Here is a 24,934-nt window from a genome sequence, read left to right on the forward strand (position 1 = left end):
AGCAATGACACAAACCCATCCAAAGCCATTTTCACCCATTGGCTTCTAGCCCCATCTTATCCCCCCTGCGTCCCCATAGCCACTGCCACTCTGCAGGGCTTTCTGCCTCGTGCACCAGCCTCCGTCAGGTGGATGCAGGAAGTATTTTTGCTAAAGTTTCCTATCGACAAGGCAGGAAGATGTGCCAGGGGTACTTCCCTGCTTTGGGGATGGAGGCAAGGCCTTTGAATATGCAAAATGGCCCTTTAGGTTGCATGAGAAAGGTGCTTTCTCCGTCACGTTGCCATTCAGGAGCAAATTGCTTAAAAATGATTTCACAGTGAAAACAAATGCGGCTTCAGAGGAGCCCAGCAGTGCTGCAGACCTCTGGAATTTAACCTTTAGGTCTGGACACACTAATCTGAGGGGAAACCCCAGTGGAAAATCATGCACATTGCTGAACGTGTCGTGTTAGGTTATTTCACTGCCTATTGACAGAGGGTGCTTCTTAGGAAAGGGAAATGGGGGTCAGAATTATGTGACTGCCCTTAAATATCAACTCCAGCCTTGGTGTTCGGCCCTGGTCTCACCCCTCCCCTCTTGTTACATAGCTCCATTTCTTGGAGTCAGGATCTTCCAAATGGTCCCCAAGTGCAGTTCAACACACAGAGCTGGCAAACACCTCCCAGCTTTGCCCCATCCTCGATCCGCACAGAAATCCAAAGGGCTGAAATGGTGCCTTTATCCAATCAGTGAAAGTAATGAAACATCTGACGGGACTGTTGAAGCCATCGTGGCTGATATTGTCCTATCGATTGGAGGTGTGCTTCTGTGGTGAATATCTGTAAATTGACCCTGAACTCCAGCTTCTGTTTCCGAGTGCTCTCAGAGGGTCCAATGGGAAAGGAGTGATGCAGGTGGGAGAAGAGAAAGCCTGGCTGTTATCTTCAGAGCTCCTGAGCTGTGCTCATAGCAGCCCTCACTTTGGAGGCTCCAGCTCCCTTGGGTGGAACCCACGTTCCCACCAGCACACACAGGGTGCTGGAGCTCCCCGTCTGGGTTCCCTGCATCAGTGAGTAGTGATATGCTTCTTTTTCCATTCTTTGTTTTGTATTTCAATCGAGTTTATTGATTCTTTAAAAAAAAAAACAAAAAACACAACAGTTAAGTAAACCACAGTTTGGTTGTTTATAATAAATAACATCTAGGAAGAAAACGAGTAGTAAGTTTTTGGAGTAAGTAACAAAGGTCGGGCCCTCAGCTAGCCCTGCATCAGCCAAATGCTTGCTTGGTTCAAGGCCTGCTGCTGTAGATGGAGCTGGCTGGTGCTGGCCAATCCTCTTACGAGTAATTACAGAATTTCACATAGCAGTCATCAGTGGAAAGCGAGCCAGAGAGCTCTCAGTGCTGCGACAGCAAGACCTGGCTGCCAGCGTTTGGAAGGGAACGTCTCCGTTCTGAGCACACCCTGTGGGTTTGGACAGCACTGAAAAGAAATGCACACATCATGCTTTAGGAATCCCCTCGTAACGGTGTTCTCCCTTGGCTCTAGCAGCTTACCCGTGCTGCAGAAGGCTCCTACAGGTGCCTAATAATTGCCATTAATTTTTTTCCCAGTAGGAAAAGGCTCACGTAGAATCTTAATGCGTGTCTGCGGTGCACTTGCTGGGTATAGGCAGGTTTGTGATGGGTTTCTGAGGGCAGTAGCCACTACGTCAGGTGGGTAAGGTGAAAGAAAGCATTGGAAATGTAATATTTTGAATATTATCTGTAGGAGAGCATCTCTGAGGCTACTCAGGGCTGCTTGAAAAAGGCCGCTATTCAGCAGAGTGATAAGAGTGTTCTATAATTTAATTAATAGCGGGGATGTTTTGATGTGTACGGAGCCCATTCTCAACAGAGTAAAGATGTAGCAGTGCACAAAGCGCGGGGTCCTGAGGTCAGGGACTGTCACTATGGAGCTGATATCAGTTACAGAACAGACAGGAACAGATTTCGTTTATCTGACACTGGGCATTGTGCTGGAAAAGTTGGCAGTGCGAATAATTAGAGATGTGAGTGCTCGCTAAAGAAACCCTGCTTAGCATGTAATCAATCTTTAAGGAAAAAAAAAAATAGAGAAAAAATGAATCCACCCACACCTGTAAGGTTACAGGGAACTGAAGGGAGTGGGGAAGGTGGGATCCCATCTTAATGAGCATTCACTCTGAGCATCGGAGAGGAAGCGGTCCATCCCCATTGTGGGGATACAGGAAATACAACTGATGGAAAGCTCAATAAACCAATTGTTTTCCCATTGATCTTACTTTGGTTGGGAAATTTGGGTGTGCAGCACAGTGCTGAATTACTGAGCATCATGCTTCGCAAGGAACTTGTTCTTTTGGGTGGGCAGTGACTTCATGTGACAGCAGGTAAATGCTCAAAGCTGCTGGCTCACGACAAGTGTACAGAGAGAGAGGTGGCTGCATCACCACGAGGATGTACAGCAGGACCTCAGCAGCATCTCTGTTGGGTCCCAGAGCACACCACTGTTACTGCATGGTCCATAGGGGTGGATGGTGGCAAGTGGCCGCCTGCAAACCCCACTGAGGCTGTGATGCTGAGAGCTGCAGGGCTGCATCTGTGCTGAGCCCACCCGCCAGCACGGCGCAGAGCACACAGCAGTGCATTGAGGGCACCCAGCTGGGAACAATGCAGGCTTTGTGATGCACTTCTGCTGAAGTGGGACCATCTGAGAGCAGCGTGGTTTTCTTGTATTTTATTTTATTTGATTTTCATTTTACTTCGCTTGTCAAATCTGAGAAGCTTTTCCTGGCATGGAAGGCATGGGAAATGTTGCTGGCGTTTTGCTGTTGTTTATACCCTTTGAGAGGAGTCGTAATGCTGGTCCCGACCCGTTTAATCCCTGCAAAATGTGTTGGCCCGATGTGTTTATGCTTTCTGCTCGGCGCATCGAGCCAGCCTCCTCTGCAGCTTTCAGCAGGACACTGAGCTTTTCTGGCAGCTCATGCTCCAACACCGTGTTACCCAGCAGGGGAGAAATAAAGGGAGGATGTTTAGGTTAATGTGGTTTAATAAAAGTTCTGGGTTCAAGTCTGGAAAAGGCATAGCAAAGGGTTTTTATCCCAGTGTTGATTGTAGGGGATCTTTTGGTCCCCAGGCTCAATGGCAGCTTTGGATAACAGAAAAGAATACAGAGGGGCTGGTGATTGTTCCTAGTTCAGTTATTGGGGACCAAATCATCACACTTGGGAACTTTACATCCATTAGACTCCATAGGTTGGACTCCATAGGTTGAGCTTTCCTGGTTAGATCATTTATGATGTTTTAAGTCTCCGCAGGTTGTAAAATGGTAAGAAAGCACCTGGCCATGACAGATGAATTGTATTTAAGGGGGGAGCCGCCAAGTGCTCTCTGCATTGGGTTCTGCTGCCCAATTCTGTGCCCATTTTGGGTGGGCTAACTTATCTCACCCTGCAATGCTGGGCAGCAGCCGGGCAGCATTGGGCACCATTAGCAATGTGATGCACATTGCAAGGTTTCTTGCTCATTAATTTGTAGCCCCAAGTGCTGACTGCACGTAGCACCTTTTGGCATCTGCTGGTGCAAAGCTGTGTCAGTGTGTGTGATCGCTCCGGCTCTGGGTGTCCCAACACTGGGATGCTCAGTGCTGCACCAGGGGGATGGGTGCAGGGAATGGGTCGGAGAAAGGCTGGAACAAAGAGGCTGCAAACACAATCTTACAGATGAGCTTAAGAAAAGAATCACTGAAGTTCCCAACGCTGTGCAGGAAGGCAGTGGCACATCGGGGAGCTCGCCTGGGGTTTTGTCCTCCTGGTGCTGTGTGCTGCGGATCACCTTTCCTATTCATGGCCCACAGCTGTGAGCAGGATGGTAAAGAACGGCTTTGTTTCTGCGGGGCTGGGAGGCCACGTCCTGGTTTGTCCATGGGAGGAACTGGGCATTGTGCTGGTGATGCTGGGAGAGCGACGCGGCTCCTTTCCGGACACACTGAGGGAAGCGTCCCAGTAGCTCTGCTCTGAAATTACAGTAATAACTCTTAAATTATAGCAGTCAGAAGTCAACGTAGCTCTGCTCCGCACTGTCAGCAACAAACCCAAGCCCATTAATTTCCCCCTCAGTGTTTGTTTGAGAAATCATCCCCCGTCGGCTGCCGCTGCTGAACTTGTCTCCTCCCGCATTCCTCGCCGCACGCTGTCTCCCCGCGAGGGTCCTGTCCCCGCAGGAGATAAGATACAGGCGGCATTCAGGGAGGTGTCAGCGCGCTGCTTTATGACACACGATGAGTGATAACGCCGTTCAGAGGTGCTGATGTGGCCACATCAGTTAATGAGGTCATAGCCCAAGTTGCGGCCCCGCTGATAACCTGCAAATCCAAACAATGCGCAGATAGCGGCGGGCTGCAGCGGCTCGGTGCCGTGTTTGCCTGCTGCCCATTGCGTCCCAGCACCCAGTGGAAGCAGTGAGGGTGCATCCAAGCACTGCATCCCGCTCCATGCATCCAGCAGCTGCGGGAGGAGGGGGCACCGCCTCTGGCCGGCTCACAAACCACGTGTTTCAAAGCGAGAATCCCCTCCTCACTTCAAAACAAAACCAAGAAACGCCTGGAATTTGGAGATCTGTTACGATGTGCTGCTTTTCCCTGGTTTTGTCTCGGTAAATAAGCCAGGAGCTGGCAGCCCCGTCCTGCTGGCGGTGAACTTTCTGTCCTTCCCTTCTTAGCAGCTCAGCTCTAATTTATTTAATCATGGGAGCAAACTTTCAAAGTGCTCTGCGCCTCCTCTTTTGTTTCTAAGGTTCAGATGTATTTTTAGCGCTTGTTACTGAACTGTGCGCTGGAGAAGAATTAATTATTGTTTGGGGTTTGTTGATATTCAGACATCCAAAAAAAAAAAAAAAAGGAGGATTTTGAGACTTTGAACACCTCAGGAGCTTTGCTGCACTCCGGTCGTGTGGTGTTGGGTTCCTAATGCTGATTTGGGTTTTTGTGTGAGTGCTGCACTGCTGGGGGGGGGGGAGCAGCTCCCTCTGCTCAGCACTGTGCAGCTGAGCCCCTCTTTCAGCAGCAGAAGGCACTGGTCGTCCCCAGCTGCTGCAGCCCCTGGGCTCCTGAGCACAGTAGTTATCAGCTGAGCAGTGCACTATCAGTGCTTCGTGTCAAAGCTACTGCTATTGCTCCTGTCTGATGTTCGGAATGATGTGCATTCATGAAGGCGATAGATGGGACATGTGTGTGATCTCCACTTGCTGTGGTTTTTGGTTTTTAGTGGTGGGCTGACTGTAATAAACAGCGATGGATTCCAGTGGTCCATGTGTGAGCGCAGCGTGCTGCTTCCAAGTGTAAATGCAGATTGGTGCTTAGTTCTTGCATTTAAATGCTGTCTCTGTGAAAAATCAGGCTGGGAAATCGGAGGCGGCTGGATAGAGACAAAAAGATGGCAAATTTAAAGAGGGAGTTTTGACAGTATGATGAGCATTAGTGTTACCTGGTCTGCTTTAGGCCCTATCTCACCTGCGATTTTTGCCAACGGAAGCTTAAGTAAGCTTAAGTACCCTCACCTTCAGCTCTTTGGTGCTCTCCTGGCCATGCTCCTGCCCTGCCTTGGCTCTGTGAAGAGCTTCCACTGCTCCCCACACCAGGGATGTGGGTTTGTGAGCCCCTCCGTGGCCGTGCTGCATCCACGTCCGTCTCGCGCTTCCTCCCGCCGCAGGCCCAGCCTCCGTGATTAAGTCTGCAGCTCTCCTGCTGTTTTTAATAGGCCCGCAGACCCGACCATCTGATGAGAACCAAACTGCACAGCGTGCTCCTGAATACTTTCGCTGGAATCTCCTAATGCAGGGTATTAATCACGACTGTCAAACCGTTCAGGCCCTAAATATGTCCCCCCATACACAACCATCCCAAGGGGGAGCGCGGCTGTGCTGAAACCACGCGTTGGGCGTCCCTGGATGAGAGCAGCGACCCCAGCCAAGGGCTCAGAGGAGTTTGGGAAATGAGCATCAGGAGTTAAAGGAAACGCAGAAAGGTGTGGTTTCCTCTTTGCCCACATGCATTCCTAGGAAAGAGTTTGCTTGGGGATGTATTGAAAGCAGCAAGTGCTGAGCCGGTGCATCTCTTGGATGCCATCCTGGGGCTGCGTGGCCGAGCACAGGAGGTAAGGCTGCTTCTCTTAGCTGTTGGTGTAGAGTTGGTGTGTGTGTGTTTGAGGCTATGGTTGTTCTCAGCATTTCTAGGTTGCTGGGGAATGCAGCCCCTTAATATCATAATGTACTTTTCTTCCCCAAAATGGCTGTTTCTAATTCTCTGCTTTATTCTTTGGAGTTGGTAATAAAAGTTAATCGAGTGTAAAACAAAAGCTACATGAGGTGAGTGGTAAAGTTTTACAATTGCTGGGGCTGCTCTCCCAGCTCAGCACTGCGCCTGGCCCAGGCACGGTCTGACGGATGGCTCTTCGTCTGCCCTCGGTCTGTGCCTGCTGTAAGGGTACATAGAAGCACTGTTGGCTCCTTTTACATCCATCCTTGGCTGTGTTCCTTCGTTGAGTGGCTGCTGTGGCCGTGTGATGGCCAGCCAGGCTGATGTTACACTCTTCTTTATCCCACTCTGTTGCGTCTTTGATAAACACGGCTTCCAACAGTGGGGTGATGGCACTTCTGAAAATCATGCAATCTTAGGATGGTTTGAGTTGGAAAGGACCCCTGAAGGCCACCAGTCCCACTCCTGCACACCCACAGCTCAGAGCCCTGCAGCCTGACCTTGGCTGTGCCCAGGGATGGGGCATCACCACCATCTCCGTGCACCCCGTGCCAGTGCCTCACTGCCTTATCATGAAAAACTTCTTCCTCATTTCAATCTGCATCTCTCTATCCAATCCCAGAGCTCTCCCCAAGCAAACCCACATGGCTTGCTCAGCTGCTGAGCTCCCTGGGCCAGGTGGGGTTTCTCAGTGCTGTGTTTGTGCCATTGCACGAGCACTCCCTGGAGAGGTTTTGACATCACGAAAGGGAATTAGATGTGATTCCTACGATTTTTACCTTATTTTTTTCCTCTGCAAACTCACGACGGCAGCGTGGTGGTGATGATGCCAAGGGAGCAGAGAGGATATCGCACAATCCAAACCAATGCAGCAAAAGAGAAGGGTTATTTTCCAGGGTCAAAAGATGGGTGGCACAGCCCCCACACACCCCTGGCTGCAGGGTGGGCTCTCCCCCCACCCCAGCTTTCCCTCCCTGCAGCTCACCTCCATGTGCTGCAGCCCTGTGCCTGTTTAGCAGCACTTTATTGATCCTGTCTGCTCTCCAAGGAGGACAGCGTGTATGAGATGCCATTTATTCCTCATGTATCTGTGCGAGGGAAGCGTGTTTCCATAACCGTGTTATTAGTTTTGTCCAGCCTACAGGAAAAAGTGATACTGTAGCTGGCATCCTAGTGTTAGGTCATATTAAAACCATCTGTAACAAATCTTTATTTGCAGTTACTTTCGAGTTCAGATTTCAGCTTCTACTCCACCTGTCATCAGTGTTTATCCTCATAAACTTTCACAGCTTCTTTTATTCTGGTTCTTTTTTTTTTTTTTTTTTTTTTTTTTTGCCTTCTGAGAGACCTTTTCAGGATTTTTGGCAACCTTGCGCTTACTTTGCTTACCAAAATTTCCCTCCCTTTGATTTAGAAAAGTCATGGGTGTAATGCATCTACAGTATTTTAGGAGTGTTTTTTAGTGCCATTTCCAAGAACAGCACCGTCGTAGCTGTGATTTTGGCACAGGAAAGCAGGACAGTCGGGGCTGTTGTCTGAGAGCAGTGGGGTTTGATGGGAGGTGGGTGAGCGTTGTGCCCCATTGGGATGGCTGTGCCGTGGGGTTGCAGCGGGGCTGTTTGGAGCTGTGTAGGTAAGAGCGTGGCTGGTTGGCTTCATGGTTGCCTAATGAAAGGCATGGTGAGTCAGTTAACCACGCAGCACACACTGTGGAGTGCTACCATGTTAGCACTCATCAAGAAATAGACTTCACCCCTTTGAGCTTCTGGGGATTGGGCTCGTGTGCTAAAAGAGATAGGTTTTAAAACCTTTTTTTTGTTTGTTTCTCATTTATGTTTTTTAATCAACGCACTGCAGGCGCCTTTGTTAATGGTGAATAACCCATAGTATCATAGAATAACCCAAGTGGTAAGGAACCCACCGTCATCATGGATGGTTGGCATGGCAGTGCCTCATCCTCAGCCAAGAGGAAATGTCTTTGTTGGACTTGCTGTTGAGTAGGAGCAGAAGGGAGCAGAAAACCCATTTGGTGCAGAGGTGGGGCATTCCCAGTGCTGCTGCTGGGCTTTGTAGCCAAACACAGGGAGGTGGTGTCTGGACATCGGAGTGGTGCTCAGCAGCATCACCTCTGAGCTGCGTTGGCTTTCCTTTGGCTCTCTTGTGAGTACACCCAGTGTGTTTGAGGGCGTAATTGCTGCTGTCTTTCCTTGGGGATTTGTTTCCTTGCTTAATGGCTCCGTTTGGGGAGCGGAGGGAGCTGGCTGCTGCTGCAGAGCGGGCAGAAACGAGCTGCACCTTCAGCATTGTGGATGCTGTTAATCCCTTTGACCTTGTGGCGGAGAAGGAGGGAAGTGAAGACATGGTGACAAACACCAGCCCTTTAATGCCAGGTTCGTTACCGCTCCGAGTGCCCTAAGGGTTAATGTAACAGTTTTAAGTCCTTCAATCACACCCACCCCCACCTACAGAACACTTCCAAATAATCCCTTTATAATAGACCCTTTTCCACAGATTGTATCTAACCCGTGCATTAATGGGGCCCGTTGGTGTCAAGCATTTCAACAAACATGGCCAGCAGGCTGCTGGGAGCCCCTCTTCCCCGCTCCGCAGTAATGATCTTTGCCCCTCTGACTTCGCTCCCCTGCTGCAGGGACAAAATTAAACTGCGGATGGCAAAATAGTTATTTGCTGCCCGGGCAATTACATACTTCCAACCTCTCCATCGCGGAAGGCCAGATGGACTTTATGGAAACCAGACCCGGGCCGCAGTTTTAATTATCATAGTCCTGTCAGAAATGAGTGAAATTCTGAATGACCGCATGAAACGAACCCAAAGCCTTGCACATGGATTTTTTCCTCAATAAAATTTTATGGCTTCTTAAAGAAACAGCATTCATATATTTTACGAGGCCTAATCATTCACTAATGCCTATATTAGTGCACCTGTGGCACTCGGCCCCGGCTCTGTTCTCGGTGTGTTATTGCAGCCCCATGTCGGGGCGCAGCTCACACTCCGGGCTGCATGGGCTCCTGCTCGTTAGCCAGCAGTCGTAATAAGGCATAGAGATTTATGGGCATTTATCTGCTGAAAATTTTGTTTCATCGTGTGAATAAGGCTTGGAAATGAAATGGCCCTCCCCAGTGCAGGCATGTTCAGGATTGATGGCGGGGCAGAGCGGCTGTGGGAAGGGCTTGGATGTGTTGTGTTCCTGTGCTATTGCAAAAGAGGGAGAACTTCCCTTGGATGCTTTCCCCTTCAATGAGCAGCACTTGCTGAAGGAATACCTGCGTGCAGTGCAGCACCTGGGAATTCTCCCCCATTGCAATGGCTCCGGTTCCTGGGAAGAATCATAGAATGGTTTGGTTGGAGGGACCTTTAAGATCATTCAGTTCCAGCCCTCTGCTACAGGCAGGGCCACCTCCCTCTAAGCCAGGTTGCTCACAGCCCCATCCATCCATTGGGTGCTTCCAGGGACGGGGCATCCACAGCCTCTCTTGCCCTGCAGCAGATGGGGTTTGTTGCAGGCAGTGCTGCTCACTGTGGGCAGGGATGCAGCGTGGGCTGTGTGCTTTCCATCAGCAAGGATGAGCAGGCTGACAGCACAGGGAAGGTGGCACTGAGGAACGCACCCAGTCTGGTCGTTAAATGCCAATTAGCTAATGAGGCTGCTCCAGCAGTGCTGACAGCCACGGGCCGCGCTGGGTGTGCTCACACAGCACTGCTGGAACACGCTCAGCTCTCTCTCCCTATCCTTTCTCATTACTTCATGCTCTTGGCAGCTGCTAACAGACTGGCTGGCCTCAGCCAAAGTCGGACCTGGTGCAGGAACATGGAAAAGACGATGGAGCATCTCCAAGCACACATGGTGGTGGGACCTGGGGCCGGGTGGCCCTCGGTGCTGTGGGTCGGCTCTGGGGCGTGTGTGGGTACTGCTCAGCCATCAGACTGGGAAAGGACTTCTGTCCTTTCTGACAACATCAACACAAATGCATCTCTGCCAGACTCATTGCTGCAGGTGGGCAGCAGGGTGTGAAGCATGCATGCCCTGCCCTCGCTGGGGGCTCTGCTGTTGTGCAGCTCTTCCAAGAACATTAATAGCCCCAATTAATGCGTTATGTGGCTTATGGACATTCAGCTTTAATTTCGTCTGATTGAATTTATGTTCATCCCTAGAGAACTGGAGAGGCTGCCAGATACAGACAGGGATCATTTCTGCCATGGAAATACTGCGCTATTAGATTTTTTTAAGGCTGTGGGATTAAGTCTTAATAAAGAGTTTCAACAGCATTCTAGAGCTTACTTAAAAAAACAGGAGATTTCCACGTGTTTGAGGATAACAGTCAAATTACTTCAGCTTTTGCTGAGGAGATGCCACCCAAAGCCCCCCGATAAGATGGCAATCCTTCTGTCCCAGCAGCCCCAGCTGCATGCTGATTCCTGCTGCTGGCAAAGGGCAGGGCTGTGAGTGTGCATGTCAGTAACTGCAGGATGCAGCTCCCATGCAGGATGCAGCTCTGTGCAGGGTGCATCTCAGTGGCAGAAGCCGCTGCAGTGGGACGGCTGCAGGCTGCAGTGCTTCACTGTGTACCTTTTTTGGTCATGTTTTCAGTAAATACCAACCAGAAAGAAATGACACGTCTCGGCTGTATGAGAGGTGCTCAGTGCATTGGTACTCCAGCAGAAGGTTGCTGCTGGCTCGGTGTGGGACGGCTGCTTTGTTTGCAGAACCCTTTAAGCAGGAGCTGCTGCTCTTGCTTTCGGCTCGCTGCGTGGCTCCAAAGGGAAGCCCCCATATCCTCCCATTCTTCCTCTCAGTGCCAACCTTGTTCTCAAGCTCGTCTAACTCACACCTTCTAAAGAGCACGAGAGCAGTGTGTGATCTAAGAGGGCTCTGGGGGCTGTTTCCTCGTGCAGTGTGGCACCACGGGGGGGTTCCTGTGCCGGGGGAGCGCAGTGCAGCTGTGGGTTTGGGGAGGAGGGGGTTGGCTCCATTCTTTCTCTTTTAATATCTTTGCTCAGAACGTGTAAGGTCACGGCTTAAGCAGCAGTAATGCACACTTTTTGGCCTGTAAATTCAGGGCATTTAGAGCTAATACATGAACAGGAATGCACTTCCAGATGGAGATCGTTTGGCTGCTTGGTTGCTGTTAGATGCAACGAGATGAAACGTGAGGAGGGATGGTGATGGTGGTGATGTCGCTGCTGCCGGTAAATGTTGGCCTCTGTGGCTTTGGTTTGTGGCCAACCTAAAGCAGACTGCACTGTGCAGGAGCTCCCTGTGGGCAGCCCGAGCTGGGGGAGCTGAGAGCCAGCTGGGAGGTGGGATGGTTCCAGTGCTGGGTGATAGGGGCAGCTCTCCCCTCGGTTCTTGTGCTGGGGCAGATCCCCAAACCTATTCATTACATGGGAAAAACACACAGTTTCAAGAACCTCAGCTATCTGAACTGGTTGGGTACCTGGGTAACTGATGTTACATTTGCTCCATGGGTTGGTAATGGGCAGCACCCTCCGAGGACTGCGGGCACAGATGGAGCTGATGGGGGGGGGGGGTTGGCAGAGAGCCATGGGGTGATGCTCTGTGGGGCTCTACTCACCCCATGTACTTCCATGGGTGGCATAGAGCTGCACAAGGAGGGCACCTTGTGCTGGGTGTTAGCAATGGGAACGGGCATGGGAAGGCTCTGCTACTTTTTTGTCCAGTGCGTAAAATGTGGCAAACGGTTTTGGCACCCGATGCTTTCCGTAAATCGCCTGGAAGAAGCCAACGTGTTCGTGGTGTTCCACAGCTCCACTCCCAAATCGTTGTTAAAAGAAAGCTGGAGTAACAAGCAATGATTTAAGGCGAGCAGCAGAAATGTTGGTGCCAGCTCAGCCAGCACAGTGCGTACTGGGGGAGAGGAGCAGGGCTGCCCTGCGGTGAGCTGCGGAGCACCGAGGGCACCTTGGGCATCCCTGCCCCAGAGGAGCAGACGTCCTACAGACATCTGCCACTTCCAAAAAGAACCGCTTTATTTTTTTAATGAGATCCAGGCTTCTCTTAATTTCCCGTTTATTCTTATCTGTTAAGCTTTGAGAACATCATTAATTAATTGGTTTATAAAAACAAGGCGAAATGAAGCATAATACACCAGTGCTGTATTGAGCTCTTTCTGCGGGGAGGAAAACTTCAAAGTTTCTGTGTGTATATATTACAGAGAACTGGAAATCCCTTCCTTGACTTGTGTGTACAATATCCGAGGCAGCCCCGAGCTTTGACTCCAGCATCATTTCTTTACAGTTTACTGTTTAATTGAAATCAGCGTGCTCTGAATGACGTTACCAGTGAAAAACGAGCTTTTGTTGAATGATCAACATTGGCCATCGTCTCAAAAGTCTTCTCCTGCTGTGATGGTTCACCTGGAGGTTTGCTGCGTGGGATCGGGCGTTCCTTTCTCCATGCCCTCATTGCTGGGGACCCAAAGCCAAGCAAGCTCCATCCGTGCCCATGGGTGTTGGCAGAGCCCAGTGCTGGCCCTGCACACCCTGGTTTGTCTGCCACGGTTCTCATTAACTCTCTGTCACATCACCAGGAAGCCAGGTTAATTGCAGGCAGAGTGCTGGATTTATGAGTTCATCTGGGCTCTGTGTCCACACATTGGCAGAGGTGTTTCCTTGGATGAAATCTTTTTCTCTTCGTTCTGTGGCAAGAATGGACTTTCTGTTTCAGTTACTTCTGACAGTCATACATGGCAGCCATCTCCCCCTCCCCTTTATTTAAAAGAAACACAACAAAGCTTCACAGCAACAGTTTATTGCTCTAAATCAGCTCGTGGGTTATTAAAGCAAAAAAAGAAAAAAAAAAAAAATTAAAAAAAAAAAGGAAAAAAAATCTCCCTCGAACTCCTGCCAAATAAAACGTGAGCATCAGCCAAACTGTCAAAGGAAGATCCTGCAACGATGGGATGAGAAGGTTTATTACACTTCCAGCTTCTGGGGAGGGATGTTACAGCCCCAGGATGCTGGGGCACTGATGGCAGAGCTGCGGGCGCTTGGTTTCTCTGCACACATTGGGAAGCCATTAAGTGAACTGACGACAGATCCCTCAGCATCGCAGCCCCACAGCACCCCTCCACATGGGCCAGCTCTGGTGTTCTGCCCATTAAAACGTGGAAGAAACAACCCAACGGAGAGCCCACAAATTAGAGAAGCAGGAAACCTCAAATGATGTGCAAAACAAATCCAGGAGAAATTTTCCATCACTTTTGCTACAGAACTCAGCCTTTCTAATCCTAATACATTGCGAAGCGAAGTCTTTGCGAGATCAATGAGCCCTTTGGGTTCCAAAGCTTTGGGTTTTGTGTGGCTGAAAGCTCTGGGAGCTCTGGGATGTGGCACAGAGGTGGGTCTGACCCACAGCCACAGCTCTGGATCCGGGTCCAGCAATTATGAATGTGTCTGCAGCAGAGGGAGGGGATGAGCTGAGTTTGATGGTCAAGGAAAAAAAAAGAAATCAGTGAGAAAATCCACAGTGTGGTGTTGGTGGGGTGGGATGGAGTGGGACGGTGGTGAGGGGGTGGGAGGTGATGGAAGCACTCCTGCAGAGATGGGCATTGTACAATGGCATTGCCTGCAATAATCCATGCATTCCCCTGCCCTGTTCACGTTCCTGCTGTTCTCAAAGGTCTGGAATTGAAAGCAAGGCAAGCACGGCACGCTCTGAGGGACAGCGTGAGCAGAGTGCCATCATCCAGGGACACTGCTGGCCGTGGTTTGTGAGGCTGCTCTATTTGTGGAGTGCAGTGGGGGTGTGTGAAAAACAGGGCCTTAAGTTCTCAGGGTTCACACAGACTCATTTGTTTCTCGTTTTGTTGTGTGAGATTTCACACCCCCACTTTGGGTGCTAAAGCTCTGGCAGCACTGCAGGGTTTCGGCTGATTTGGGGCTCTCAGGACCCTCTGAAGTGGAGCTGTGAGCCACACGTGGGGGCTGCAGAGCAGTGGTGAACTTCAGCTGAGCTGTGGGGTTTTCCAGTGCCACCCAAAGTGTCTGCAGTTCCAGAGAGGGCACCCGTGCTGTGCAGCTATAAAACAAAACAGGCTCTCCATCTCACCCTGGAATGTGCCGTCCTGCTTTCCTGGGCTCACAGCTTCACTGATTGCTGCTGTACAAATCAATGAAACCAGGCACTACTCACCCAAACCATCAAAACCTATCTGCTGTGTGCCCAGACTGACCCATGGCACTGACCATCCTGCTTTTACGGGTGGAAACACATTGCTTCCATTGGAGCTGCTGTCCCTTTCTGCCCAGGTGTGGCTGCCCCACACCCGCAGCTCATGTGGGGTCAGTAAGAAGCTGTGACCTCAACAAGAGCCCACGGTGTCACTCGGCCTCTGTGTGCCTGGAGGACTCTGCCTTGTGTCAGGCCTTTCATTGTGGGTACAGCTGAAGGGCTGTGCACACTGTGGCCGTGCTTACTGCTGGGCTCAGCTCTGGGTTATGTTTGGTGGCACTTCTCAATGACCTGGCTCTCATTCACATGAGAAAATTCCTCTTTGCCCTTTTTTTTCCTTTTGAGGTTCACAAGCTCGGGATGTATCTTGTTCCAAATCACGTCTTTATTAATTTTATATACCACCCAGCTTTCTCTATTCTATTTCTTGTTGGGAATCTCGCATAGCAAATAATTTTCCTTTCTTTCTTCCTGTTGTAGCTACCATTCCATAACCAGTGACCTCTGCATTGCTTCCCACAGATTGCTGACGACCTGGGAAACGAGAAATTCTGCATCGATGCCAACCAGAGCGGAGCTGGGACCTGGCTGAAGTACATCCGTGCAGCCTGCTCCTGTGCTGAGCAGAACCTCGCTGTGTGCCACGTCAACGACCAGGTAAATAACAGCCCCAGCACTGCTGCACTCGTTGCACGATGCACACAGCAGCAGCACGGAGTGGCTGCAGCACCCATCTGTGCAGCACTCATTGCAGCAGCCATAGCAGAGCTCTCTGCTGCCCCATCTTCCAGGGCTGTGGTGGGGAAGGTTGTGAGAAGTGTTAACACCTGCTGTGACACAGGTTGTGCTCATTAAGCACGTGGGAGCCACTGGTGGTATTGCAGTGCCTTCAGAAGTGCAGAAAGGTGATGCTGCGCGCTGGTGGGCAGATGCAACATCAGGCTGTGAGCTCAGGTTGGGTTTGGGTGACAGAGGGGTGGGAGGGGGTCTGGGGGTCTGCAGGGAAAACAGAGACCTGAGGGGAAATGCTGGTGGAGCAGGTGTGGGTGTCTGTGGGGGGTGTGGATGGACTGAATGGTTTTGATGTCGGTCCCACAGCTGCGGTGAATTTTGTTCTCTGTGCAGATGATGGGCTGTTCCAGGAATTAAAGGGCCAATCTTTGTAAAGCTGTTTGAAGCTCCAAAAAAGTGGATTTGGGGCAGTGATCCAAGCTGGGAGCTTCACACACCTCAAGTTGTCAGTAGGTCAGATATCAGCTCCTGGTTGAGTCCTAAGGCAGTCGTGCTGTGACTACAGCTAGTAAAGAGGAGGCAGGTTTGGATGCGGGGCTGGAAATACAAAAGCAAGACCAGCCTGCAGCTGATGGGGATGCTGTGGTGGATGTAAAGGAAGGCAGCTTGTGTAAAATGGGAGAGTTCAGGTACGAGAGCAGCTGCTTTGGTTTGTGTTAGGGATGCTTAAAAAAGGCCTGACAGGAGGGGAAACACAGCAGCTTTAATTGATTTAGAACATCGGTAGCATGATTGCAAGGTGAAGTTAATGATTATAACGAGATGTTTGATGAAATGAATGTGACTCCAGCAGAATCCAGCCTTTCCCTAACAATTATTGAGGGCTGGACTATAGCTCTTAAAAAAAGAAAAAGAAAAAGAAAAAAAAAACTGCTGCAGAAATGTGATTCTGTCCGCTGAGCAACTCTGTTCTCAGGACAGATAGAGGGGTGTGGGGTTAAAGATGCCGCACAGAGGTGATGGCAACCTTTTAGTGCTGTCGTGCTGAAGGATTCTTGCCATGCAAAGCTCACGGGTGCATCGATGGACCAGGCAGACCGTTCAGATTGTGGTTTGTGTTTCGGATGTGCACAGGGAAGGGCTGGGGTTGGGGCCGGGGCACTTTGGGAAGCTCTTTCTCTGCCGCCTGGTGCTGTTGGTGGCCGCTGCGCCTTCTGTGTGGCTTTTCCTGCTGGCTCGTATTCCTCCCCTCGCACTCCAATAACCGCAGTCAAACCACAGAGCACCCTTTGAGGGTGGACACCGCACCACGCTTCTCCCGCACGGAGGGCTGGAAGCGCTGCGGGGCTGCGCGGGCGGAGCGTGCCCCCTGGTGGGACCGGACGGGATGGGATGCGATGGGACGGACGGAGGGATGGATGGACGGACGGGGCGGCCGCACTCGGGCTCGAAGTTGGGAGGTTCCAGGGAGTCCCGGAGCAGCGCTGGAGAAATGGCATGGCTGTAACGAGAGCTGGTAGGGATGTGCTCAGGGAACGCAGGAGATGGGGCAGCGTGCTGGCTGCAGTGCGGGCAGTGAACCTGCAGGGAGTTGTTGAATTCAGTCCAGAGAAATGGAGCAAAGGGACCCAAAGAGCAGTGCAGTGCTGTCAGCAGCACCCGTGGGCTGTGATGGTTTGGGGTCTTTATTCCCTGCGGGCACAGAGTGAGCTGCAGCTGAGAGCTGCTCTGGGTTAATGTTGTGCATTGCTGTTGGAGGGAGAGCAAAGAGATCCTTGCAGTTAATGCCTCGTGTCTGCTGGGTTCTAGCAGCGTTCTGTAGCAGAGGGAGGGTTGTAGTGGACTCTGAGAGTTTGGTGCAGGGCTCAGAGCCCTGGGATGCACGGGGCCGTGGCACAAACTCCCACCTCCTGTTGCTGTGCTTTCTGATTTCCTTCCTCATCAAAACCATTCCTCACATCTCACACGGGCACTGAGATGGGGCACGGAGCTGGGAGGGGTCCGAGCTCTGTCTGTGTGCTCTGAAAACAGATCCCAGCACTGGTAGAATTGGGCTGGTTTGTGTGCTGGTATTAAGTGCTGTCCTTGAGTTCCAGGTGGGAACAACCCACAAAAGAAGGGTGTGAGGGTGATGCTTCTGTGATCACGAGGCCCGGTTGGGCTTAGAGAAGCAGAGGCTTAAGTGCTTGAATTCTATCAGGTTAATCATCCCCTTGCTGTAACGAATACACGGAGCGCCGAGGAGGTAGGAGAAACAATGGGAAGATCTTTGTGTAATTTGAATGAGGGAGGCTGTTACTGTAAATACTACTTTGTGGTCCAAACCGCGTGAAACTTGACGTGCACAGAGTAAAATAAAGGCAGGAGAAAGAGCTCTTAGTAGCAATTATGCAAATCAAGTGACAGCCCCCCCTGTTAGCTGGAATAATTTGAGTTATTGGTTAAAAATGTAAAGCGCACATCTTTGCATATTTAACATGTCTCTCAATTTCTGTTTCTGCTTCACAGATCTATTATAAAGTTATTAAGGAAATCGAGCCAGGAGAAGAGCTCTTGGTGTGTGCCAAGGAAGGCAGCTTTTCCCTGGGGAACATGGCACCCAGCATGGAAGGTAAGGCAGGGTGCTGCGCCCTCAGCACCGTGTGAGAGCCTCCATCCGTGCCCCAGGTGGCCTTGCACCTTCAGCAGCTGCTCATTTTTCTGCTTATTTTTGCTCCTTTCTGATGAAGTAGTTGTGTCGGTCGAAACTGGGTTGGGTGGGGGCAACCTGGGCCAGTGGTTGGCAGCCCTCGGAGGTCCCCTCCCACCCAAGGCATCCCATGGCTCTCGGGCTCACTGACAGCAGGGTGCAGGGCTGGGGTTGCTCACTGAGGGAGAAGTTCCCTGGGCTGCCCATCTGACAGCCAGCACACCAAGCACTGCTCGCTTCCTCGTGTGTTTTCCTCTGAATGCACTGCTGCTCATTTCTGGAGCTCAGTGACCACCCTGGCCATGGAAAAGCCCTTTGTGCTCCCCACGTTAGGTGTTTCCTGGTAAGGCAGGGTCTTTGGTCAGCTCTTAGCTGGAACTGTTGCTCCATAGAATGAATGGCAGGAATGCAAGTCGCTTCACCTGGCCATCCCACAACCCCTTTATTTTCCTTTGCCTGTGTACGATTTGATTTCGGGTTTGCAGTGCAGCACACAGGCAGTGTGAGACAGCTCTCACGGTGCAGTGGTGCACCCAGGGCTCTCCAAACAGCAGCTGCTCCCTCACCAAGAGTTCAGCTTCAGAATTACTGTCTCAGTTTTCCCCCCGCAAGGAAGTGAGTCATTTTCTTGAGATGGACACAGAGGTGGGTGATTCTTGCACACACTGATGCAGTTCTGTGTCCCTTTCTGATGCCTCAGAGACGCTGGAAAGAAAACTCCGTACCGTTTTGCATTTGTTTCCAACAGGCTTTTGCGTGGACGTGCAAAAAGTGCTCCTTGTTTTCCATCTTTGCCATTCCATAATGTTTATCTGTGTCTTCCTGTGCTTTTGCCACATAATTGCTTTCAAATTGTAACAGGCCAGCGTTAAATATTTGACTTCTTAATACTTGTGACTTTCGGTAATGCTCTCTTCCTGCTGCCTGCACCCCCATTTCGCCTCAGAATTAACAAGAAAGAAAATGCAAAATTGTTCCACGGGAAGATAATTATCATAAAAATCTTTTATCCAAACCCCAGCCAAACACAGCAGACCCCTTATCACTGCAGGAATTTTGAGTAGGGCACTTGAACTCCTTTGAGATTCAAGTCTGGTAGATTAGCATGTAGATGCCACATAATTGTGTTCCCCTTGGTTTCTCTGAAAGCTATTAGGCACTGATTTATTTTTCTGTTGCATTCCTGCTTTGTCCTGAGTGTTACTGATGGAACTTTAGATAGACACATATAACCATAGATTTGACAAACAAGACATAGAGAGCAGGCAGCAATTTTTTGTTACTGGATTTCTCTTTTCTTTTCATCCCCTTCCCCTCCGTAAGGCACTGAGGCAGGAACTGCTTTTGAAGGGCAGTATTTGTATTTGCAGCACCCTTGGAAGGAGAAAGAAACCGAATGAGAACTTGTTTAGGAGGGCGATATTTTTATTTGTGATGCTGAAGGGAAGGAAAAATGCTTTAATGAAGCTGAAGGGTAGGAACTGAGCATCGCATCTAAAGGCGCAGAGCAGAGCGGGTCGGGTGAGCTCCATTCCCAGCTCCTTTGTGCTGGGGTGGTTTTGCAGGGTGATGTGTTGGCCCAAAGCCCACAGCTTTGATATCTGATTCCTAATATTCTGCAATCTAGCAACCAGGATGCAGCGTTGGGCACTGACATGGCCAGCCACCCTGCAGCCAGGCATTGTGTCAGTGCCAGGGGAATGCCTGCAGGCAGTGACAGCACATACAGCATGTGACTCCGAGGGTTTTAATCATATATATGTATATATGCATAGGTCAGTCCTTTAAAAATACCTTTTTCCAAATCCAGATATTCTGGGAGAAATAAAAGCATTTCTTTCCCTATTTTCAATCTCTTCTACCTATAGCAAAAGCTGTTGCACTTGCCACTGGAAGAGGAGCGTTGGTGGTGGTGCAGCCGGAGCCGTATGAAACAGGCAGTGCTTTTTGGGCTCACTGATGTGCCACTGCTGGGTCTCTAAAATGCAAATGCCGGATGTTCAGGGGAGCTTCTGTGGTTGAGCTATGTTTGCTAAGTGAGCTCCTGGGCAGAACTGCCCCATGTCGGCTGCTCTGCCCATCCCATCCCTGCCCCACTCCTTGCCCCATGGCCTGTCTGTGCCAGGCCTGCTCCCAGTCCCTAACCACGTGCAGGTGGAGTCTGAAATGCTGCCCTTTAAATTCGTGTGCTCCATGCTATAGGTGAGGTGAAACACAATAACAAAACATAACGTGGTACTTCAATTCCTTTTTTCTTTCGTTTGGTCTTTTTTTCCCTATGAAAAGCAGTTTGCATTATTTTAATGTTAGGTTATAGCAGCCTCTCACTGGTGCTAGGTGGGTTCTTATGTCCTTATTTCCAGGTTTCCTTCCCCGGGGACTTAAAACACATGAGATGCACTCTAATGCTGTTCTACAAACTGCCTGTAAGCAGAATTTCTGTAAGGAGCAGAACTGGGGCTGATGCACAGCACTGGGACAACGCTGATACCCATGCAGAACATGCCAGCAGCCAGAATGAGTTGAAAAGAGGGAAGGATAGGGGTGTTTTCTGCTCTTAGCAATCCTTGTTTTAGTTAAAAACGCATCCTCCTGCCCAGCATCCCATCACCCCTCCATCCCAGCGTGGGCATGGAGCAGCCCCACCGCCACGTTCCCTTGTGGCCCCACCTCTCAGTGAGTGCATTTCCACTCATCCCCCCCCAAGCAGCGTGGCTGACCACGGGCTTTCCTCTTTGAAAGTGAAGTTCTCAGAAAAAGAGCACAGCGCAGTGCGGGTGGAGCTGCAGAGCCCCGTGCTGTCCCCACTCTGTGCTGGAAAATGTACGGCTCTGCGCCGGTTGTTTGACTTGGCACCGTGGTCAGGATGCTGCCTTGTAAACTTAATAATAGCTGCCCTTTTTTTAATTTGTTTGACCTTGACTACAATAATTTATTACGTGCATTAGAACTTGGTGTGTTTTTCTTTTTCTTTGGGGGGGAAAAAAAAATAGTGCACAGCACAACAGCGATGACTTGGGCTCCCTTTCCTTTCCCTCTACGGTGCTCTGGTTCCCAACTCTGCTGCCCACGGAGGACAGCAGTCAGAGGGCACCAGCCCTGAGCTGGGCATGGCATGCCTCTTCCTTTCCTTTCCTGGTGGCCCCTTTAGAGGAAGACCTCATTTGTTCTTTCCACCACATGCTGCCCTGCCTGTGCCGGGCTTTCCTTGAGTGCTTAAAGCGAAACCCTTCTGTCACTTGCAGATCTCCTGTTTGGTGGTTTGAATGACCTCACAGAGTACTGAATTTTCTTTACGAGCACAACACTGGGTGAAATCGAATTCTGGAATGTCCTGACCCACAATCAGAGTGACCTGTCTGTCTGTTCCAGAGGAGCACACGTTCCGCTGCGAGGACTGCGATGAGCTTTTTCAGTCCAAGCTGGACCTGCGGCGGCACAAGAAGTACGCGTGCAGCGCGGTGAGCTCGCTCTACGAGACACTGAATGATGACATCAAGCAGGAGGGCCTCGGCGATGGGCAGGTCTTTGAGTGCAAGGACTGCGAGAGGATGTTCCCAAACAAGTACAGGTATGGGGCAAGGGGTCTCGTGCTTTGGGCGCTGCTCCTGGTGTGGGGAGTGAGGGGCTGGGTGGGCGCTGGGTGGCTCAGGGTACGGCAGGAGCGTGCCTTGCCTCCTCCTGCCCACCCCAATAGGGCTCAGCAGAGCATTTGGATGCTGTGAGCTGTTGGATAGCTTTCAGTCTCCCGGCTTCCATAGGCTGCAGTGTTTCCCAGCCCAATCAGCAGCTGTGCCATTGCTCTCTGAGCTCCCCATGATCCCCCCAGGGCTGGCGTGGGGATGATGTGGTGGCCTGGTCAGCAGCTCAGTGACAGCTGCCCTCCTGTGACGTCCTTCTGAGGGCACAGCACTGTGACGTGCTGCCACTGTTTGCAGCACGGATTTTTATCTGATGTAATTCTTGGCCCTTTGAGATCAATGGCTGCAAAGAGGCTTTGTCATACTAAGAACTCTGACGTGGTCACGAGCTCCTCCTTAATCTTGCAGAAGCAATCTACAGTTCTTTTCCCAACACTTCCTTTTTTTTTTTTTTTAATTGTTCATAAAAATACTTCTTGTTTTTGTAGTAGAGCTGTGGAACAGAAAGAGAGCAAAATAAGACATTCAGATATTCTCCATCTTTTTTTAATTTACGATGATGATTGAATTATTTTTCTAAGACAACTCTAAATAAGAATGGAGCTTCTTTAATGGGAAGATTCTTTGTCCTGCTGAAATTGAGCTGAACCATCTCTCAAGCATGATGTGATGGGAACAGAATGCAGCCTTAAAGCAGAGATCTTAGAGATTTCTGATTGATTTGCAGTGTGGTACTCGCATGGTTCAATGGCAGGTGCCAGGTATTAAAAATTGCTAGGGATTTTTCTGGCTTTGCTTCTTGTTATGAATCACTCCAGGACTCTGCATCCGGAGTCTGTAACACATAGGCTGGTTTTCAAGGTTTTCATTGGTTCAAAGTCAGGTGGAGTGGCTGTGGTTGTGCTGAGGGGTGAAGAAAAGAACACTGAGGGCTTTCTATATATGAAGACAACATGAAGTTTTGGGTTGTTTTAACCAACAAGGAAAAATGGAGTCAGCAACGTCAGTGTGTTCTCTGCATGCTGACGTGTTTAGCAGAGCTGGAGAGCACTCCCACATCTATCCCTCCCCATCAATCCGCTATGTTTTATGTGCTGAGAAGCCCAATCCAGCCCCAAATAAATCTGGTCAGCACACCTCGATAGTCTCAGAATTTCTCAGAAGTTAATGCAGATCAAATCAAGAGTGCCACTGGGGAACTGAAATTGAGCATTTAGCAGCTGACTAAATAAATAAATGTTACTGGCTAATCCCAGTAGGTACTGCCTCTAAACAGCGTATTAGTTTGTCCATATTTGCTCTGAATAAACTCGTGAATCACAGCGCACAGGAGCGTATTTTCATATATGTGCATGCAAAGTATGCATTTCTTTGTGCTCTTCCAGAATTTCGTGGTGCAAAGAGCAGCATTTGTTTAGCAAGATGAATATTGCTGCTTCAGAACGAGCGGATTGTCAGTGGATAAGGGCCGGGTCCAGGAGAGTTGTGTATCAGAACATGGGGGTGGTTTTGGGGCTGGGCAGGTGCTGACAGCTCATTGTGGTCCAGCGGTGATGGTGGAGCGGCCTTTTGCATGGCTGCCTTCTTTGGGTGCTGGGGATGCCTTTGGGCTTGAGGGCAGCTCAGTGCAATCAGTCTGGGCACCAAAAGCACACGTGTTGTGTTCCCTCCTGCCCTCGGCTGTGGCAGGACCACGAGCCAGGAGCTGTGCTGTGCGGAGGGGAGGGCAGGGAGCTGTGCACTGCTTGGTGCAGCCATCCCAGCCGTGGCCTGCGTCCAGCAGCCGCCTCGCTTCGCCATCGTCCTCCTGCTCGGAGGGAGGCTGCCAGTTGGCAGGAGCTGAGATCGCCGGCTTTGGTAATAAAAGATGTCTGACATTTAGAAGTGAAACGTGTTTGCACCTCATCGTGTTTCTTTCCAATGTTAAATTGCTCTGTTCTGGGAAGCTGCAGGCTTTGTGCCTGTGTGGATGGCAAGGCGATAGCCTCGGCGGCGGCTGTGCGTATCTTGTCTTTCCCTGTGGGGATGCTGCAGGAATCCTGCTCACAAAGTGCTCCTTTTTCCTGTCGGGACCCTGGGGGCTCAGCCCTGGTTTTATCTTCCCTTGTGAAAAGTCACCAAACCCGTCAGCTTTTTGAGGCAGAGAGGGCGTTTTCCATCAGTGAAATGAATACCAGAACCGTGTGTATGGCCGCAGCTCTCAGTGCCTGCATCGTGAGCCCGGAGCGGCTTCTCCTTTGTCACTGTGGGTCACTGCTCCATCCGGGGCGCTGCGTGGGGCAGGCCTGGCTCTGCAGTCCCCCCACACACAGCCGTGTCTCTCCTCCCAAGCCTGGAGCAGCACATGGTGATCCACACCGAGGAGCGGGAGTACAAATGCGACCAGTGCCCCAAGGCCTTCAACTGGAAATCCAACCTGATCCGCCACCAGATGTCTCACGACAGCGGGAAGCGCTTCGAGTGTGAGAACTGTGTGAAGGTGGGGAACTTCTGCTGGAGGACCCTGGGGCTGGGGCTATGGCTGGGGCTGTGGCTTGGGGGCTTGGGTTATGGCTGGGGCAATGGCTTGGGAGTTGGGGCTATGGCTTGGGCTATGGCTTGGGGGCTTGGGCTATGGCTTGGGCTATAGTTGGGGCTATGGACTGGGCTATGGCTTGGGGGCTTGGGCTGTGGTTGGGGCTATGGCTTGGGCTCTGGTTGAGGTTATGGACTGGGCTATACCTTGGGGTGTGGGCTATGGACTGGGCTATGGCTTGGGGGCTTGGGCTATGGTTGGGGCTATGGATTGGGCTATGGTTGGGGCTATGGATTGGGCTATGGTTGAGGCTATGGATTGGGCTATAGCTTGTGGGCTTGGGCTATGGTTGGGGCTATGGCTTGGGGGCTTGGGCTATAGTTGGGTCTATGGATTGGGCTATGGGTTGGGGGCTTGGGCTATGGTTGGGACTATGGATTGGGCTATATCTTGTGGGTGTGGACTATGGTTGGGTCTATGGACTGGGCTATGGCTTGGGGGCTCGGGCTATGGTTGGGGCTATGGACTGGGCTATGGCTTGGGGGCTCGGGCTATGGCTTGGGCTATGGTTGGGGCTATGGCTGGGGTTATGGCTAGGGTTGGGGCTGTGGCTGGGGTTGGTGTTGAGGACCATCCCATACCCTGTATCCAGGCTCAGCATGGCCCCCATCATCCTCTCTTTCTGCTCCTTCCCGCTTGGTTTCCGCACCCTGAAGGTGTTTTGTCTTCCAGGTGTTTACTGACCCCAGTAACCTCCAGCGGCACATCCGTTCCCAGCACGTTGGAGCACGAGCCCACGCCTGCCCAGACTGCGGCAAAACCTTTGCCACCTCGTCTGGCCTCAAACAGCACAAGCACATTCACAGCACTGTCAAACCTTTCATATGT

General features: G+C 50.8%; 1 protein-coding gene across 11 annotated transcripts in view; it reads left to right on the top strand.

Moving 5' to 3' along the window:
* Positions 1-24,934, top strand: part of PRDM16 (PR/SET domain 16) — a 324,486-nt gene that overhangs the window by 279,337 nt on the left and 20,215 nt on the right. For 6 of the 11 annotated variants that reach the window (XM_090123147.1, XM_031613660.2, XM_031613664.2 and 3 more), the window contains 5 exons: positions 14,992-15,126; positions 17,710-17,812; positions 21,263-21,461; positions 23,863-24,010; positions 24,779-24,932. In XM_090123147.1, the coding sequence (XP_089979273.1) occupies positions 14,992-15,126; positions 17,710-17,812; positions 21,263-21,461; positions 23,863-24,010; positions 24,779-24,932 (739 nt within the window). The other 5 variants (XM_031613665.2, XM_090123150.1, XM_090123149.1 and 2 more) reach the window with 5 other exon arrangements.

This window comes from Phasianus colchicus, chromosome 22 (genome assembly GCF_987193195.1).
Source record: "Phasianus colchicus chromosome 22, bPhaCol1.hap1.1, whole genome shotgun sequence".
Taxonomy (NCBI): domain Eukaryota; kingdom Metazoa; phylum Chordata; class Aves; order Galliformes; family Phasianidae; genus Phasianus; species Phasianus colchicus.